Here is a 17,596-nt window from a genome sequence, read left to right as displayed (position 1 = left end):
CCCTGAAGTCCATCTGGTTCTGATTCTGAATTTCATGGACGGAGGAGCCCACCGCTCCGGCCCAACGGGGGAACGGCTTCCTCCCCCCCTTCCCTCCTCACCGTAGAGCCTCTCGCGCGTCCCCATGCGCTCCGCCGGGACCCGGACCTTCATGGAGCCGCGGATGTTGCCCGTCTCCTCCCCGCGGTGGGAGAGGTAAGTCAGGAATTGCTGGGCGGTGCTTCCGATCATGGACTTGAGAGCGATGACGCACTCGCCTGGGAGAGGAAAGAGACTGGGATTGACTGGGGGTCTTGTGGCCCATATGGCAGAGTGGACCCCACCCTCTGCTGCCACAAAACAGCGGGGAAACCTGCTCCACTCTCAAACTCAAAGGGTAAAGGTTCCCTTTGACATTTAGTCCAGTCATGTCTGACTCCAGGGCGCGGTGCTCATCCCTGTCTCCAAGCCGTAGAGCCAGTGTTTGTCCAAAGACCGTTTCCGTGGTCACGTGGCCAGCGCGACTAGACATGGAACGCCGTGACCTTCCCACCGAGGTGGTCCCTATTTATCGGCTCGCATTTCTACATGCTTTTGAACAGCTAGATTGGCGGGAGCTGGGACAAGCGACGGTCGCTCCCTCCGTCGCATAGATTCAATCTTACGACAGCTGGTCTTCCGACCTTGCAGCATAGAGGCTTCTGCGGTTTAATCCACAGCGCCACCCACGTCCCCTCATAAACTCAAAAGGCTTGAACAATTCTCTCTCTTTGAGCCTCACTTACTTTGCAAGCTTGCTGTGACATTTATGTTCCTTTCCTCTGAAACCCTGGGCCATCTCCTTGGGAATGCCACCCAACCGAGGAAATCTTTCCTCATCCATCAAAGGGGTTTTTAATTGAATCGATCGTCTCTGCAGGCAGTTTGGCGGCTGCATATCACGACACCTACGCTCTTACCGTCTTCCTGGCTTTTGGGCGCAGCCGGGTGCCCCCTCACAAGGGAGGGCGCCAGGCCATTCCTCGCACCCTTGGGATCTTTCCAAGCCCTTACCGTAAGATTCGTAGCCATCCAGCGACTTGACGGTCAAGAGGAGGTGCTGATCTTGGAGGTACTCGATGTCCGAGAGGATTGGCTTGAGCTGTGGGGGACAAGAGGGAGAAGAGGGACGTTGGCCATCAGGGGCTGCCACACAGCCACTGGCTGGACCTCATCCCGTTCCTCGTCCCCATTTTAGAGATGTGCGAATTAAGGCTAAATACTAGCAGTTTGCCTTGGCCATGCCAGACGTCTCTCTCTCTCTCTCTCTGTGCTTACGGTACCACCTTTCAATATGGAGACGCCAGGCAACTTAGAGAATATTGAAAAAGCCGTTGCATCTCACAATAACGCACAAGACAAGACTAAAATTCAATAGAAAACTGGACCACCCTCAGTCCGACCTGCTTGGATTTGGACCCCTGCCTTGAGCAGGGGGTGGGTCAGACTTGATGGCCTCAGAGGCCCCTTCCGACTTCACACTTCTAGGATGCTTCGAAAATGCAATAAAACGTATGACTGTATTAGCACAAATACGGAGTAAAACAACTGAAAGCTATGCAAAAGCACGTTAAAAAGAAAAAGAAAAAGAACCCCATCGCGGGTTAAAAGCAGCTCCCTTGCCCAGCAGCCAGTCAGGTTTTTATATCTGCCTCACCAGAAAGTTCAAGATCAAAAGGGCCAGGAAAGCGTCCGTGGGCAGCAGACGAGGACTGTGCTCCACGCAGAGGCTCCGAAGAGGCTCCACGCAGGCACGGATCACCCACAGTTGTGATTCACAGAGGCCACGAAGGAAATAAGGTTAGATTTTGCTGAGTTATCCCTTCTCTGTTGTGCCTTTCCTGTCTATAAGGCAGGGCCTCTATCCTCCCCAAAAAACACAAACACCTCCCTTTGAACCCCAGTTTTCAGGTACCGTTAGGACACTCATGTCCTTAAAGGGAAAGTAATTCTTTTCATGAAATAACCCTTCAATAAATCTCTTGAGAATCCATCTGTTTCCTGAAAGTGACCAGAAAATCACACCTCCTCCGGTACCCGTTTTTCCAGCTGCTGCTCGGAAGGATAACCTTCAGGAATCGTCCGTTCTCATCTCCCCAGAGAGTCTCTAAAAAGCTTATTTTTGCAGAGGGAACAAGCAGGAGGAAATCCTAGAGGGTGGCTCCCAGCCACAAAAATCTCCTGCTGTCCTCATCTTCAGTTACCTTAGTTGCTGACCCCTGGTTAATCTTTTTTGGGGGGTGAGGGGACTACCACTCCCAGAATCCTCTGTCCAAGAGCAAAAACATCTGGCTAGAGAGCATTGTGGGATTGATAGTCCCACGACGTCACAATTTCTCCAGGCTCAGCCTTCCCCTCCGTCCCGTCCCAGATGTTTGCTGACCGCTGACCTCCTGCCTGCTCCCATGTGGGACAGGGACGGACAGGGTGGGGGTGGGGGGAAAGGCAACCCTCACCGTGGGGAGCTGCCTGGACGACCACTGGACCTTCAAGAAGTTGATGTTGTCGCTGCTTTGGGAGTCGTTCTCAAAGCTCTTCTTGAATTCTGGAGCAGAGAGAGCAGAATAAAACCATGTCAAGTCAGACGCCACAAACGGCCGGATTGTTCCAGGGGTTTAAGGCCTCTGGCTGCGGCGCCAGAGGTTGGGGGTTTGAATCCCACCCACCCACCGTGCCCCTCCTTGCCAGAGGTTGGACTCCATGGTCCAAAGTGCCCCTTCCTGCTCTGCAGTTCAAAATAAAATAGAAGAAAGCACAGGACAGAGTGTGAAGGCTTTGATACTCAGCTCAAGGGAGAGCAACAGGTGGTGAACGTGGCTGGAAACAGCCGAGAAGAGTCTGATTTTGCAGAAAGAAAGGGGATTCTCCTTTGTCGGCCAGCAACGAGACCCAGAGGTCAGAAAAGTCCCCACCACCACCGAACTGTAGCTCCCAAAATGCCTTAGCCAACAGGCGGGCTCCTTGGGGGGAGGGATCTACTCAGATTTTTAAAAAATTAAGCAAAGCAAAGTGTGCTGCTTATATACCGCCCCATAGTGCTTCAAGCACTCTCCGGGCGGTTTACAAGTTAATTATGCAGGCTACACATTGCCCCCCCCCCCCCAGGAAGCTGGGCACTCATTTGATCGACCTCGGAAGGATAGAAGGCTGAGTCAACCTTGAGCCGGCTCCCTGGGATTGAACCCCAGGTCGTGAGCACAGTTTTGGCTACAGTACAGCGGTTTTAACTACTGCACCACGAGGCTCAGATGTTTCCAAGGAAAAACATTCAGAAAGGAGGGAATACCAGGCATGCCTGCTGGCAAGGGGGATTCTGGGAAGTCCAGCCACTCCAAAAGTAACTTTTCTCCAGGCTCCGACTGCACTCTCGGAAGGGCTCAGAATAGGTTCTCAGTGGGAAAGGCTCCAGGGAAGCCAAAGGTGGGGGTATATATAGGCAGCTTCTGGCAGGGGCCTCGTATGCTTTGGTCCATGGGGTCACAAAGAGTCGGACATGACTTAACGACTAAACAACAAACAACAACAAAAATCCCAAACGTGCAACCGAGCCCGGCGGCTGCCAGTCCTCCTTGACAAGTATCGCTGGGGGGGGGGGGGGGTTATGATGGGCTACTGCAAAGGATATGGAGGGGTGGGTTTCCACCACCTGTGGGCATGTAAAGCAGGGAGAGGAGAAGGTGGGAGGGCTGGCCCCACCATTAAGGAGAATGGGGAAGTGGCCTCTGGCGGCAGGCACTTGGCTGAGCGTGCTTTCTGCCTGGCGTGCTCTTAGGCATCACACGCCTTGGTTCGTCCACCTGTCATTTGCTGCCTTGCCTCGGGTATCCAAATAGGCTGGGTCAGCTCTGGGGGCCTGGGAAGTTTTGCCATAAAGGAACCCACGTTCTGCATTCCACCAGCCTGGCCCAAGAGGCTAGTCCACAAGAACCGGGAACAACCCTCTGGAGGAGTGGGAAAGGTTAAAAAGCCCTCTGGCCACCCACCTTCCAGGCAGGTGGAGTAGAACTCGATGAAGAACTTGGTCCGGCTGGCGGTCTTCACGATGGCTTCCACACTCTCGAACTCAATGTAGGCCTGGTCCGAAGACTTGGAGAGACCTGCCAGTGGGAGGGAAGGAAGGTGGGTCACGGGGGGGGGGGCAAAGCCTTGGAGGAATCCCCAGTCTTGGGATTTGCTAGCTCACTGCCACATGGAGGACTAGAATCTTGTTTTTCTTTTTTAAAAAAGCACTACCAAAAATATACCTTTCTTGGACACAAACTGGGAGGTGACCCCTACTTCGAAGGCGGCAAAGACAGGGGAGTGATCGCTGCTCACAATGTCGTCCGTGCATCCTGGGAACCAAAAAAGGGAGAGATCCTGAGCACATGGTCTAATCCCAGCCACGACCCCCTTGGATCAGGCTACTTCGGGGAGGTTGCACTTGGATGGAAAAGGCAAGGCGAGCAGAACATCCCCCCCCAACACCCCCCCCCCCAAGAAAAGAGGCCTGGCTGCTGCAGGTCAGAACTGGCAATGCTGGTTTGGTCAAAGGCAGCTCCTCTGATTCTCATGCGCCAAGATGCGCCACCCTGGCCGGCAGCTCCTCGGAGGAGGACCAGACCATAGCCTAGAATTCTATGCCACCACTTACCATAGGAGTTGCTATTGATGTGGGTCTCCGGGTAGGACTTCCAGAGGATGCGGTCGCACCACGAGGGCACGTTGGTTCTCACCTGGGGCCGGGGAAGGTGAGGGGAATCGAGACAAAACACAGAGTCAGCCCCTCCTTGGCCCGACTGGCAAGCCCCGAGGGTCCCTCTCAAGCTTGACTCTGGCTTCCTGGCCGCCTGGACCGCCGTGGAGCCCTTGAAATGCCTCAGCAAGGGACTGCACCTCACCGAGGAGGTTTAAGATGGCACTTTCTTAAGCCCACAGCGCCCCCCCCCCCCCCCGCAATGCCATGGATGCTGTTCTGGAGTAAAGAGATCCAGGAACTGAGAGCCACGGCCTGCGACGCCCAGCCTTGTACGCAGAAAGCAAGGCCACGATTTGGGACCACACCGGGGGGGGGGGGAAGCCAGCCACATGGACTGAGGAGGCGCCACCCCCTAGAAGCCTAGAATAACGGAGCTGGAAGGGGCCTCGGAGGCCATCCAGTCCAGCCCCCCTGCTCAAGGCAGGGATCCCAATCCGAGCAGAGGGCGGTCCAGTTTTTCCCCCCCGAAGGCCTCCAGCTTTGGAGCGCTCACATAAAGATGCACCAGCCACCGTCTGGACCCCTTTTTCCAACACACCCAAGCTACACCCAACTTTTTGCTGAAAAAAGAGACACCACCCGCTTTTGGGGAGGGGGGAGGAGGATTATCTCCAGCCTAAAACAGGCCATGGGGGTGGTGGTGAAAATAGCCTTCAAGCCCTCCAGAGGTACAACCCTCCCTTTCTAGGCTGGAATTTATAAAAGGCTGCCTTCAGGGCGTCCGAGTAAATGGAAGACCAGTGGAGTCTCCCCACACATCACCTGGAGCTTCTCCCTCTCTCTGTCCCCATCTGCATCCTGTCCCCCCAAGTCCCCCATCTGCCCGCCCATCCCACCTCACCCCACAGTCCCGCAGCACCTACCCCTGTGGGCTTCTGCTTGTGCCACACGTAGGTGTCCCGGGAGCCCCTCTCGTAGCGGTAGGTGGGGGGGAAGGTGATCTCTTCCTCGGCTGGAAAAAACGGGGAGACCCACCGGCGGCTGGTGAGTGTCAAGAAGGAAACGTGGCTTTTTGTGTGAGATAGGGCCCTTCCGAGCCCTTTTCTCTTTCTCCCTCCTTCCTGTTTTTTTTTTCTTTTTCTTTTTAAAGGAATCTTTCCCCAAAGGGTCACACCGCCTATAATCAAGGACTCTGCAAACAGATGCCAAGCACGCTTGTTTTATGCTGGCCATCTCACACATAGTAATATGCTTTTTGTAGTTGAGTCGTTACGTTGTGTCCGACTCTTTGTGACCCCATGGACCCGAGCACGCCAAGCCCTCCTGTCTTCCACGGCCTCCCAGAGATGGGTCAGATTCATGTTGGTCGCTTCGATGACCCTGTCCAACCATTTCATCCTCTGTCATCCCCTTCTCCTCTTGCCTTCACACTTCCCCAACATCAGGGTCTTTTCCAGAGAGTCTTCTCTTCTCATTAGATGGCAAAAAAGGACTGGAGCCTCAGCTTCAGGATCTGTTTATTTCCTTCAGGGTTGATTTCCTTCAGAACAGATAGGTTTGTTCTCCTTGCAGTCCAGGGGACTCTCAAGAGCCTCCTCCAGCACCACAATTCAAAAGCATCCATTCTTTGGCGGTCAGCCTTCTTTAGGGTCCAGCTCCCACTTCCATACATTGCTATTGGCAAAACCATAGCTTTGACTATGCATACTTTTGTTGGCAAGGTGATGTCTCTGCTTTTTAAGATGCTATTGAGGTTTGTCATCGCTTTCCTCCCAAGAAGCAGGCATCTTTTAATTTCGTGGCTGCTGTCAAAGTCTGCAGTGATCAGGGAGCCCAAGAAGGTAAAATCTGTCACTACCTCCATATTTTCCCCTTCTATTTGTCAGGAGGTGATGGGGCCAGTGGCCATGATCTTAGTAATATGTTACCAACATGAATTTGACCCAACTCGTGGAGGCAGTGGAAGACAAATTTAAATAAATAAAATCACTAGGGGAAACCACATTTAAAAACAACAGAGCATGACAATCCATTTAAAAAAACAACAAACTTGTCAAGCTGCCAGACACTAAGGAAAAACCTGCCTGGAGAGAAAGGTCTTTGCCAGCTTAATTTTGTGTCATTTTGAGGGCAGACCCTTGCAAAGCACAACGGCCACTGCCAGAGCCTTCCAGGAACAGAGGAAAGATGGTTTGCACCCATGCACCCATTTTCCCCCTGCCTGGGGGTATCTGGGGGGGCCTTTACTCATCCCTATCGCAAAGAGAGGAGCTTGTAAAGGAAGCTCAAAAGAAATAAAGGCAGCGTCAGGACAGACGCCGAGGAAGACCAGACACTTACAGAACCGTAGGAAGATCTTGTGCTTTTCCTTCTCCAGGTTGAGCTGGTCCACCTTGAGGAGGGGTTCAAACTCCTTCCGGTTGATGTAGTTGAGAATCTCCTGAGGAAGACGGAATTGAAGAATAAAACGGGGTTAAGTCTTCGATGCACAGAGGTCGGGAACCGCCTGGAAGCCAAGCGTCCTGGCCTGAAAATTCATTCCTGCCCCACAGACCACAGGCGGAATCCTAACACTCATGTCGGCTCTCGTTTGGCCCTCAGGTGAGCCAAAACGAGTCGTGGCCAAGGGGGAGTGCCCTTTGCACGTGCTCAGATGCCACCGCCTTCCTACCTAGGATTCTGCAGGCCCCGGGACAAGTCCCGCGGCCAAGTCCCGCAGCCCGCCCACTCGCCTGCCAGCCCCTTCCTCACCTGGATGTCCATGTCCAGGCGGTAGTTCAGGTCCCCAAACCAGAAGAGGTGGGTGAAGCGTAGCGAGATGTCAAAGGAGCTCAGCTGCTTGTCGCCCAGCGAGAGCAGGCGCAGGATGTCCAGGTAGTTCTGGTTCCTCCTGGAAGATGGCAAGATGGGGTGGGGTGGGGGTTAAAGGAGCAGGCTGACACGACACCCCTTGGGCCACACACACCCCTTCCGAAGGGGGCAGGTGGGCAAGCAGGAGCCAGCCACCCACCGGAGAGTGGGAGGACAGCTCAGAAAGCTCCTTTTGAGAAGTCCTCGTGTGCCCGTTCTTCCTTACAGCGCTATTCCCACAGCCATGAGAGGCTGCAAACCAACCAAGGTGGCCTTGGCCAGATGGGCGGCATAAATCAATGAGTACATAAAATACATAAATAAATGCTTCCTGAAACTCATTTAAAGAGCAGCATGCTTCATGGCTCATGACTTCATCATCCACAGCTGGAATCTATTAGATAGATAGATAGATAGATAGATAGATAGATAGATAGATAGATAGATAGATAGATAGATAGATAGATAGATAGATAGATAGATAGATAGATAGATAGATAGATAGATAGATAGATAGATAGATAGATAGATAGATAGATAGATAGATAGACAGACAGACAGATAGATAGTGTCCTTACTCTGGAGGAGGCAGCTTCTGGTGTTACTCAAAAATAAAGAAGGCTTAGGGTCTCTTAGGGAGGTTCCCTTCCCCATTTGGAAGGACGGTGCTGAGCGACCCCAGTCTGGGCTAGGAATGGACCTCACCGAAGACACTGGACCGTCAAGAGTCTGCACTAGGACAGACCATGAGTGCAGCTCAGGATCAGGCCATCCTCTGTCATCCTGCTGAGTCAGACCCTCCTAGAGGCAGTTGTGCCCCCCCCACGCTGGAGAGACCCACCCGGCCCTCCCTCCTCCCTCCCTGGTGGCGGAGACTCACCGGGCGGTCTTCTCGCTGCCAGACGTGAGGTGGCAGTTGACGAAACCGAAGGAGGTGCCGTTGAACATGAAGGAGACGCCCACCGCGCCTTTGTTTCCTGAGGAGCGGAAGGGAGGCCAACGTGAGCCGCATGCGGGGGTGACTGGGGTGGGAAAGCGAGCCCCTCGTGTCACAAGGACTACGCTGGAACTTCTGTTCCTCTGTTTTGGGTCCATGGGTCCGCCGGACGGGAAAAGGAAAGCTAGCCAAAAGCTGGCAAAATTTCCATGCCTTGAAAGCAGCTGCAGAACCTGCTGGCTAGGGTGTTCAGGGAGCTAAAAAGGCAATTTGCCAAACTCTGGGAGCAGTGGGGTGGAGACCGGGGTGTCAGGATTCCTTCAGTCTCGATAGACGAGGGTCACATGCGCTGAATGGAGGACTTGGAACAGCGTCTAGTGTTGCTGAGAAGGCCAATTCGAGAGTGACCATCCCTTCCACACTGAAGACAAATACAATCTGTCCCCTGTCCAGCTCCCTGGTTTTGCTGCTTTCGTGACTTCCTCTTTGCCTCGGCCTGCTGGACAAGATTCTCTTCAAATTGGGAGAGGCCGTGATGCACTGCCTGCCTCCAGGTGGTGCCAGGATAAGGGTGCAAGAAACACCCAAAACGTGCTGTGGAATCCCAAAGGCTAACCCGCTGATTCTAGCATGACCGTTCACAGAGTAAAGGCATGCCACACCTTCTAAGGTGCCACAGAACTCTTTGTGGCTTTTATTCCAACCGACGAACAGCGGTGCATTAAAAAAAAAGCAAAGGCCTGTTTTATTTCTCCAAGCGGACAGGTCATTTTGCTGCTTGTTTTTAACGGCACTTACTCGTGCTTTTATTATTGACCTCTTTGATTGCATGATTGCATTTTATTTCCTTCTTTCTTTGTTTGTTCGTTTGTTTGTTCGTTCCTTTTATAAACCGCCGTTCTAGCTAGAGGCCACTCTGGGCGGTTTGCAACATAATCAAAGAAAATAAAACACTCCTGGAAATGCAAGAATTAATTGGATGTAGAAATCCGCCCCCCTGTTCTTGTTATGAGACGCTCTGCACCCAGGGCGATACTGGCCTGTATGAAAACAAACACTACAGGTAACGCTGAGCCCAGAGCTCTGGAAAACTCTGCTCAAACCAAATCCAAATCCCCCTTCCATCTATGCCAGTGGTTCTTAACCTTTGTTACTCGGATGTTTTTGAACTGCAACTCCCAGAAACCCCAGCCAGCACAGTTGGTGGTGAAGGCTTCTGGGAGTTGCAGTCCAAAACTCCTAAGTAACCCAAGGTTAAGAACCAGTGATCTATGCTATGAGCAGCTACCGCCAGCCAGCCTGCTCCCTCTTCTCCTATCCTGGGTCGGTTCTTCCTTTCCTTACAGTGAAATTGGATCAGATTTTGGCTTCCCTTTCCACCACTTTGACCTCCTGCACCTTTCCTGGTTGATAGTCCTCCTGCATCCGTCAGTGAAAAGGATCAGGTGGTAGAAGCAGCTGGGAAAGGATCCGACCCCCCAAAGTCCAACTCACAGGTGATCGGTCTGGCCTGGTTATAATGGCAGGAAAATCACCAGGGAGACCACAACCCTGGCTTGCTTGTTCCACCTCCTGCGGGAGTCATCCGGGGCAGCCGACAGCCCCCCCACCTCCGCCCGAGAGCCCTCCTCTCTTACCCAGCGTGTTGGCGATCCCCGTTTTCACGCTGGAGGTGCTAACGTGGCTGATTCGGTTCTCGTGCTCCGGCTTCACGAGGACAGCGATTTTTATGTTCCACAGAGACTGCATGGCAATCTGGAAAGGGAAAACCAGGGGTCGGGGGGGGGGGTGTAGCCTGAAATCACTGGCTGTTTTGGGGAACATCCATTTTTCTTTAGACTACGAAATTCATTCATTCATTTGTTCATTCGTTCATTTTCATTTACATCCCGTCCATCTAGTGACCAGGTACTACCCTGGGCTATTAACAGCTATTAAAAATCTACCCACTCCAACCCACAAAGACATAAATAGTGAGCTCCAAACCATAATATTCATAGACCAAAACACAAAGAACTCCCCCTCACCCCACCATGCCCGGAATCCACCACGTCCCAGCGATGTGGCCAAAGAATAGTTGTTTTCCAACGGCATCTGCCAAGGTCTTCTCCTGCATCACGTTTCAAAAGATTCAAACTTTTTCCCATCAGCTTTCTTCATTGTCCAGCTTTCGCGTCCCGACAGAGCAATCAGGAATCCCACTGTATTCGTGATCCTGGCGTCGGCCTCCGGTAGAACTTCCCTGCGTAACCCCTGTGGACCCTTTGGTTCAGCCCACCGGAGGGAGAAACGCGAGGAAGGGGCTGTGAGCCGAGATTGGAGAGGAGAAAGAGCAGGAGAGCTGGAGAGAAGCCGGAGCAGCTGTTCCCATGGAAGGAGAAAAAGGCGCTTTCCCACCTTGGCTCAGGGAGCAGAATTACTTTTGTGCAGGAGGAGCGCTGGAAGGGCGAATACCTGTATCGGTCTCATGTACTGGCATTTGAATTCCTTTTTTTATGGTTTTACTGGCTGTCTATTTGGAGCCGATCCCCTTATGTTATGGATGTCCTAACTTGGTCAATAAATAGATCTGGGACTTCATTTTCATTTGGCTTCAAAGAGACGTTTGAATTCTTCTTTATTTCTTCTTTATTTCTTCAAACAACCTCTGCTTTGGTCTTAGATAGAACCGTGTGTGTTCTGTGTTTGTGTGTTTTGGGTTTTTAGCTCCCTGTGGTTTTTTTAAAATACATTCTTGTAAAGTTTGTTCTTGCAACAGTCATTTAAAATATATTGTTGTTGTTTAGTTGTGTCTGACTCTTCGTGACCCCATGGACCAGAGCACGCCAGGCCCTCCTGTCTTCCACTGCCTCCCGGAGTTTGGTCAAATTCATGTTGGTTGCTTTGATGACCCTGTCCATCCGTCTCATCCTCCGTCGTCTCCTTCTCCTCCTGCCTTCACACTTTCCCAACATCAGGGCCTTTTCCAGGGAGTCTTCTCTTCTCATGAGATGGCCAAAGTACTGGAGCCTCAGCTTCAGGATCTGTCCTTCCAGTGAGCACTCGGATTTGATTTCTTTCAAATTTAAAATATATAGTGTATATTTATTCTGCCCTCCGTCTTCCTCTGATTTCTGGGCTGTTGTCCCCACCAGGACTGATGACTGGAGCCCCAGGCTCAAGGGATATTTTTAACCATTTGGATTTCTTCATCGGCAACCTCAAAGCAATGTCATTCTTCTGCAGACCTTCTGAGTTTTGTCTTCTTAAATATTCAACTACAGTCCCGCTTTGACACTTTCTTCTTTCTGCTTCACCGGGAGTCATTTCCGACCACCGCTCTCTGTGCAATGTCTTCTATGATCCTACCACCCATTCCCTTTGCAAAGGAACCAGAAAAAGGTAAGGGGCAGGGAGTTATGCCCATTTCTCAGAAAAATGGCCAAAACAAACCAAAACAAAATAGGTGGGGAAAATTGCAAACCATCCCAATGCAGGAACATGAAGGCTTTGTTTTCACGGAGGTGGTGGTGAGTGGGAAGAGAAGCAGCCACGGGTTCAAGAGACACAGCGAGCTTTGAGGACAGAGAGGAAGATGAGGAGCGCACCTCTGCCGCCGCCCCCCCGCCCCCCACTTACCGGTCGGTACTCGATCTCGGTGAAGTCCTTGAGGACGCCCCGCATGAAATCCACCCACTCTTTGTCCCCCATGGAGTTCTCCTGGGTGCCGAAGACGTAGATGTCGTGGGGAATGGTGACCGTCGTCTCGTCCAGGGTCTGACCCAGGCCCTTGGAGGCCAGCCAGGAGGAGATGCTCTTGGGCGGCGGGATGCTCCCTGCGACCAAGAGGGGGTGGGTGGGGTAGGGTGGGATGGGGGTGGAAGTGGAAGGAAGCAGACCAGCCTTCAGAGATGGAGAGGGAGAGACAAGACACTGAGAGAGGAGGGAGGGAGGGAGGAAGAGATCCCGGGCCAAAGAGGACACACACACACACGGCCCTCGCCCTTTTGTCAAGCCCATCATGGGGAGTTTTTCCACCAAAGAGACCACGTGAGATTGTAGCTGTGGTGCGGATGGAACACTGGCTTTTTCAGGGACACCCTGGAGATTTTATTGATTGATTTCTGCTGTTACTCTATGCTACTATCTGTCTGTCTGTCTGTCTATCCATCCGTCCATCCCTCCGTCCGTCCGTCCCTCCGTCCCTCCATCGCCCCATCAGCAGAATGCACTATTCTGAGTGGCTCTACTGGGAGCTGGCTCCATAGAGTCGTGGCCACCACAGAGAAGACCCTGCTCCGTGTTGGAAGACTTTCGGGCCTCCCTCCCGGTGGCTGCCTGCAGGAGCCTAGCCTGGGAGGATCGGGTGGGTCGGGCAGATGACCTTGGGGAGGGATTTTCTGACAACTAATGTGGTCCCAAACTGTGGGTTTGTTTCTGCCAGCTGCTGCCAAACAGCTTTGCATTTGAGTGCCAAAAGCTTGAACCTTTGGGGTCACTTCTTACATACAGTGGCCCTAAAAGGCTTTTGAGATAGGTGAGATGCAGTTTAACCATCCCGCCCCACTCCCCCACCCCATCTTCCTGTGGCCACGTTTTGGGGATATGAACCCGGGGTGGATGGTGGGGTGCCTGGGCTCACGAGATCGCCCGGGAAGGGTCACCTCACAACTGGAGGGAAGGAAGCCTCGCCTTCGGGTCCCCCCCCCGGACACGACAGAAACACCCCGCCTGACACCCCGGGGGGGTTGGGGGTTGGGACGCCACTCACCCATGTTCCAGGTGCCAATGAAGATGGAAATCATGTCCGGCTCGTCCTGGTTGGAATGTCTGTTCTTCATCAGCTGCAGCAGCTGGCAGAAAGCCTCCCGTTTCTGAAGGGAAGGAGACGGGGATGGGGGGGGGGGGAGAAGAGGGCATCAGACAGACACATGCCAGAGGGAGACATTCAGACAGACACGTTCCCACCGCTTAAGGCTTCCCAACTTTCTGACACCTCCTTCCTTTCGCTTTTAAAAACAATCAAGTCGCTAGTCCTCAACGCTGCAGAGAAAGCTTGGAAACAAACACGCCCATAACCTTGGTACACCTTAAAAACTCATTTCTCTGCTGTCCTCATTTCCCCTGTTTTTAATCAGTTTATATCATTATGGTTACGATGCCGTGCTTTTGGTGTGTGTGTGTGATGCTGCACGAGGGAAATCCTCCGGTGGGGGGGGAAGATGATGCAAGTCCCCAACCCTGAGCTCCCCAGGGCGTCTGGGGCGTCTTAGCCGAGGGCTCCTCTTTCCCCAGCGTCACAAATATACCTGGCTAACCCACTGCCCCTTTCCTGGCCCCTCTGCCTCCGTGTGCTTCCTTTCCTCCAACTCTTATCCATGCAACAGTGTGGGAGGTCCTTTAGGAAAGAAAGGGAGTTTTGCAAGGCGAGAGCTGAAAGGCAGACCAGCCTGACCCGACCATGCAAGGAAAATTAACCAATGGTTTGCTTCTGTGTTTTCACGCAGCGCGTGGCAACCTCACCAGGGATCACTGCACACAGAAGACCAGCGAACAACACCCATCGAGCACAGTGATGGATCATCTCCCCCTCCCTTATCACAACAAGACACCAGTAACAAAAAAAACAAACTGATCACCATAATCACCTGATCTGCTGAAAAGGACAAAAAGCTGATCCCACAGCTATAAATACTCAACTATCCCACAAACTGCACCAGAGCACAGACAGAATTCTGACTCCTGACCTCTGAAGATGCCGGCCACAGAGAGACTGGCGAAATGTTAGGAAGAACAACCTCCAGAACACAGCCCGACAGCCCAAAAAACCTACAATAACCATCACCAAGGTTAGCCTGAAGAAAAAGTGAAGGGGTGGCTTCTTTCCCCAGATGGGCTGAGGAATGCACCTTCAACTCTGGCTGAGGGTCAGGGACCCCATCTGAGGGGGGCCTGTTCGGAGAGCGGGGGTCAGAGCAACGGGCTCAGAGAACCCTGTCCTCCAAAAGAGACCATTTTTTAAAAAAAAAACCCAAAACACAAGAGGGCAGAAAATGAAGGTGAGGAAGCAAACACAAACTGCTTTGCGGTTGACCCAAAGCCATTTTCCACCCCAGAGAACCATGAGGTTTGGGGTTTCCACCACAAGGAGGTGATCCCTCTTGGGCTAGAAAATAGCAGAGCATAAAAAGGAGGAGATTTTGAGAACATTTCTGGCCCCAGAGCCTGAGGCTGCCTGACCAGCGCCCCCCCCCCACCCGCAGCAAGAAGATCGGACTCACCCTGGCGCTGACAAAGATGAAATCTTTCCGCTGGGACTTGTCTTTCTCCTTCTCAAAGACGATGCCCAGCTTATTCTGCACCCGCTGGGACTTTATCAGCTGGCGGACTGAGGAGAGAGGCCGAGTGTGTGTGTGTAGAGTTAGGGTTTTTTGGGGAGGGGGGAACCAACGCAGACGCTCCAGGGACGGAGCCCTCTTTCCAGCAAACCTGCCCTTCAGCCTCTCCCTCCCTGTCCCCCTCCTTGGCCATCTCTTCTCAGATGGTGCTTTTAGGGAAGGGTTTGCCTGTTGCTCCCCCCCCCCCCGTGTCCAGTCTCAAGACCCCACAAGTAGGAATGGGTGACTTTGGCCAGACTGGTCATCCGTATCGCCCTCGTGGCTCCAAGTTGGAGGTGGGCGGGCAGGCACCAGACTGTTTCGCCCATTCCTCCGCCTACCTTTATTTCTCTCTTTACCTAAAATATTTTTAACTGGCCTCGCTTTCTAAGATGTGAGCCCTCCGGGAGGACCTCGTCAAGTGGGGGCAAAGTTGCGTCCCTGAGGATGCTAGAGAGAGAGAGCCACTCCCTCCGGGAGGCACAGGGTGGCCGTTTGGGTACCCGCTGAAAAGAACCACCTCCTTACTCTTGTCGTGCGTGAAGGTGTTCCAGTCCTCCTGGGAATCCTTCTGCTTCTTCAGCACCACCAGTTTCCCGCCCTCCACGTCCACGCTTAAGGTATACTTTTGGGATTTCCCGATTTTGGCAAGGTCTCCTAACGTCAGGTCCAGCTTCACCTAAGAAGAGGACACGGGGAAAATACAGTAAGACCGCCCCTTATCTGTGGGATCAGTATCCACTGATTCACTCATCCAGTCTGAAAATATTACAAATATTAAAAGAAAAATCTCCCCCCCACACACATAGTGTATATACATATATATATATGCAAAGAGAGAGGGAGAAAGAAAAAGAGAATATATATGTATATACTGTTTCCCCAAAAATAAGACCTAACCTGAAAATAAGCCCTAGTACGATTTTTCAGGATGCTCATCATAGAAGCCCTACCTCAAAAAAATAAGCCCCAGTGAAGAGAAACCCCGCCTTCCACCCTTGTGCAGCAACCAGAAGAAGACACAACTGTAAAATAAAACATCCCCTGAAAATAAGCCCTAATGTGTTTTTTGGAGCAAAAATTAGTGTCTCTGTGACTCAGCCTTCTATCCTTCCGAGGTCGGTAAAATGAGTACCCAGCTTGCTGGGGGGGGGGGGGGCAATGTGTAGCCTGTATAATTAAAATTGTAAACCGCCCGGAGAGTGCTTGTAGCACTATGGGGTAGTATACAAGTCCAATAAATAAATAAATAAATAAATAAATAACTAAATAAATAAATAAATAAATAAATAAACAAACACACACACACACACACACACACACACAAATATATACACATACATATATACATATAAATACATACATACTGTACATATATATACATATAGACTGTATATACAAAAGTTACAGTATATATAAAAGTATATAAAAAGCAATGTTACCAGAACTGGCCACAAGAAGGAGCCAGAGACCATGCAATGTATAAGATTCACTATTTTAATAGTGTTCTCTATAATCTATGCTTTTCAGTATTCGGGGGGGGGGGCTTGGAACCAATACCCCATGGGTACCTGGCCAGGAGGGGGCCTTTGGCAGCCTCTTAGGCTGATCTGGGGGACCCGTATGCTCTACTGTGAATTATAGCTTTCGATTATGACCTGGGGTTCAAATCCCAGGTAGCCGGCTCAAGGTTGACTCAGCCTTCCATCCTTCCGAAGTCGGTCAAATGAGTACCCAGCTTGCTGGGGGGGGGGGGGAATGTGTAGCCTGTATAATTAAAAATTGTAAACTGCCCGGAGAGTGCTTGTAGCGCTATGGGGCGGTATATAAGTCCAATAAATAAATAAAATAAATAATAAATTATCTTTATTATACTAGTGTATATTTTCTTTATTATGGTATGTTTCATGTAACTTGGTTTGATTCAAGTTATTGAACTTCCATCTGAATCCACCTTTGTTGTTTCGGTTTGTGGTGCCTTTTGATTTCCTCTTTATTCTTTTTGTCAGGTGACTAATTGGCCGAATGAGGTAAACCGCCCCAAGGGCTGTTCTCACTAAATTCGACCTGCGAGGTGGTCTCCTCCTTTCTAGTCCCGCTCACCCAAGCAAAACGGGTGCCTGGGCTGAAGGGAGCCGACCAGAAGCAGGGGCGTCCTCTATTCTGGTCTTTTACTCCTGACGGGATGAAGTAAGGAGAGCTTCTGCTTGGCTTCCGCTCTCTAGCTTCGTTTGTGAACCACCTCACAATATGCAGTCCTATGAATGAAGGCAAGAGCTGCTTTCAGCTGCCTCCGTTCTGCACAGGTCACGCAACGGCCAGGATCCTCCCGGCTTGCACGACTTGAAAGCCTCCAGTCAGGCTTGCACAACTTGCTGCGGTTAGTCGATGAGGGGTCAGGGTGCGTCTCGGCCACACAAACTGGCCACACACCCAACGGCACGGCTGAGATGCACCCCAACACCCGAGCCATGAACTGTAATGAGCCACGACCAGCCACGGAAATCTTATGTGAATGCAGCCGAGATTCTAGCCTGAGTATTCAAAACTAGGAGGCTTGCCCCGTCTCATAGCTGCTCTGAGGAAGCCCCAGAATCCATTTTCTAGAAAAAGACCCTCTTTCTTTCCCTCTCGCTTCAGGAACGCCGGACGATCCCACGCCGCATCCTGCAACCAAAGGGTGGGCCCAATCCCTGCTGGCGAGGAGGCTGCCTGGCTCTGCCTCCCCTCCCCTCTCAGGCCCGAAGAGAAGGGAAA

At 51.8% G+C, this 17,596-nt stretch overlaps 1 protein-coding gene across 1 annotated transcript in view; it reads right to left on the bottom strand.

The window, feature by feature from the left end:
* INPPL1 (inositol polyphosphate phosphatase like 1) overlaps positions 1-17,596 on the bottom strand; it is a 74,327-nt gene that overhangs the window by 10,742 nt on the left and 45,989 nt on the right. Inside the window, exons 9-23 of the mRNA XM_072993399.2 lie at positions 15,368-15,518; positions 14,744-14,850; positions 13,234-13,336; positions 12,102-12,298; positions 10,121-10,238; positions 8,427-8,523; positions 7,448-7,586; positions 7,037-7,136; positions 5,620-5,708; positions 4,652-4,733; positions 4,263-4,352; positions 4,002-4,115; positions 2,475-2,563; positions 1,033-1,120; positions 102-257 (exon numbers count right to left, since the gene is read on the bottom strand). Of these exons, the coding sequence (XP_072849500.2) occupies positions 102-257; positions 1,033-1,120; positions 2,475-2,563; positions 4,002-4,115; positions 4,263-4,352; positions 4,652-4,733; positions 5,620-5,708; positions 7,037-7,136; positions 7,448-7,586; positions 8,427-8,523; positions 10,121-10,238; positions 12,102-12,298; positions 13,234-13,336; positions 14,744-14,850; positions 15,368-15,518 (1,720 nt within the window). The remainder of the gene's footprint in view (positions 1-101; positions 258-1,032; positions 1,121-2,474; positions 2,564-4,001; positions 4,116-4,262; positions 4,353-4,651; positions 4,734-5,619; positions 5,709-7,036; positions 7,137-7,447; positions 7,587-8,426; positions 8,524-10,120; positions 10,239-12,101; positions 12,299-13,233; positions 13,337-14,743; positions 14,851-15,367; positions 15,519-17,596) is intronic.

Source organism: Pogona vitticeps, chromosome 3, assembly GCF_051106095.1.
Source record: "Pogona vitticeps strain Pit_001003342236 chromosome 3, PviZW2.1, whole genome shotgun sequence".
Classification (NCBI taxonomy): Eukaryota; Metazoa; Chordata; class Lepidosauria; order Squamata; family Agamidae; genus Pogona; species Pogona vitticeps.
Note: the sequence above shows the minus strand (reverse complement) of the source record. Positions and strands in the feature narration are given on the sequence as shown.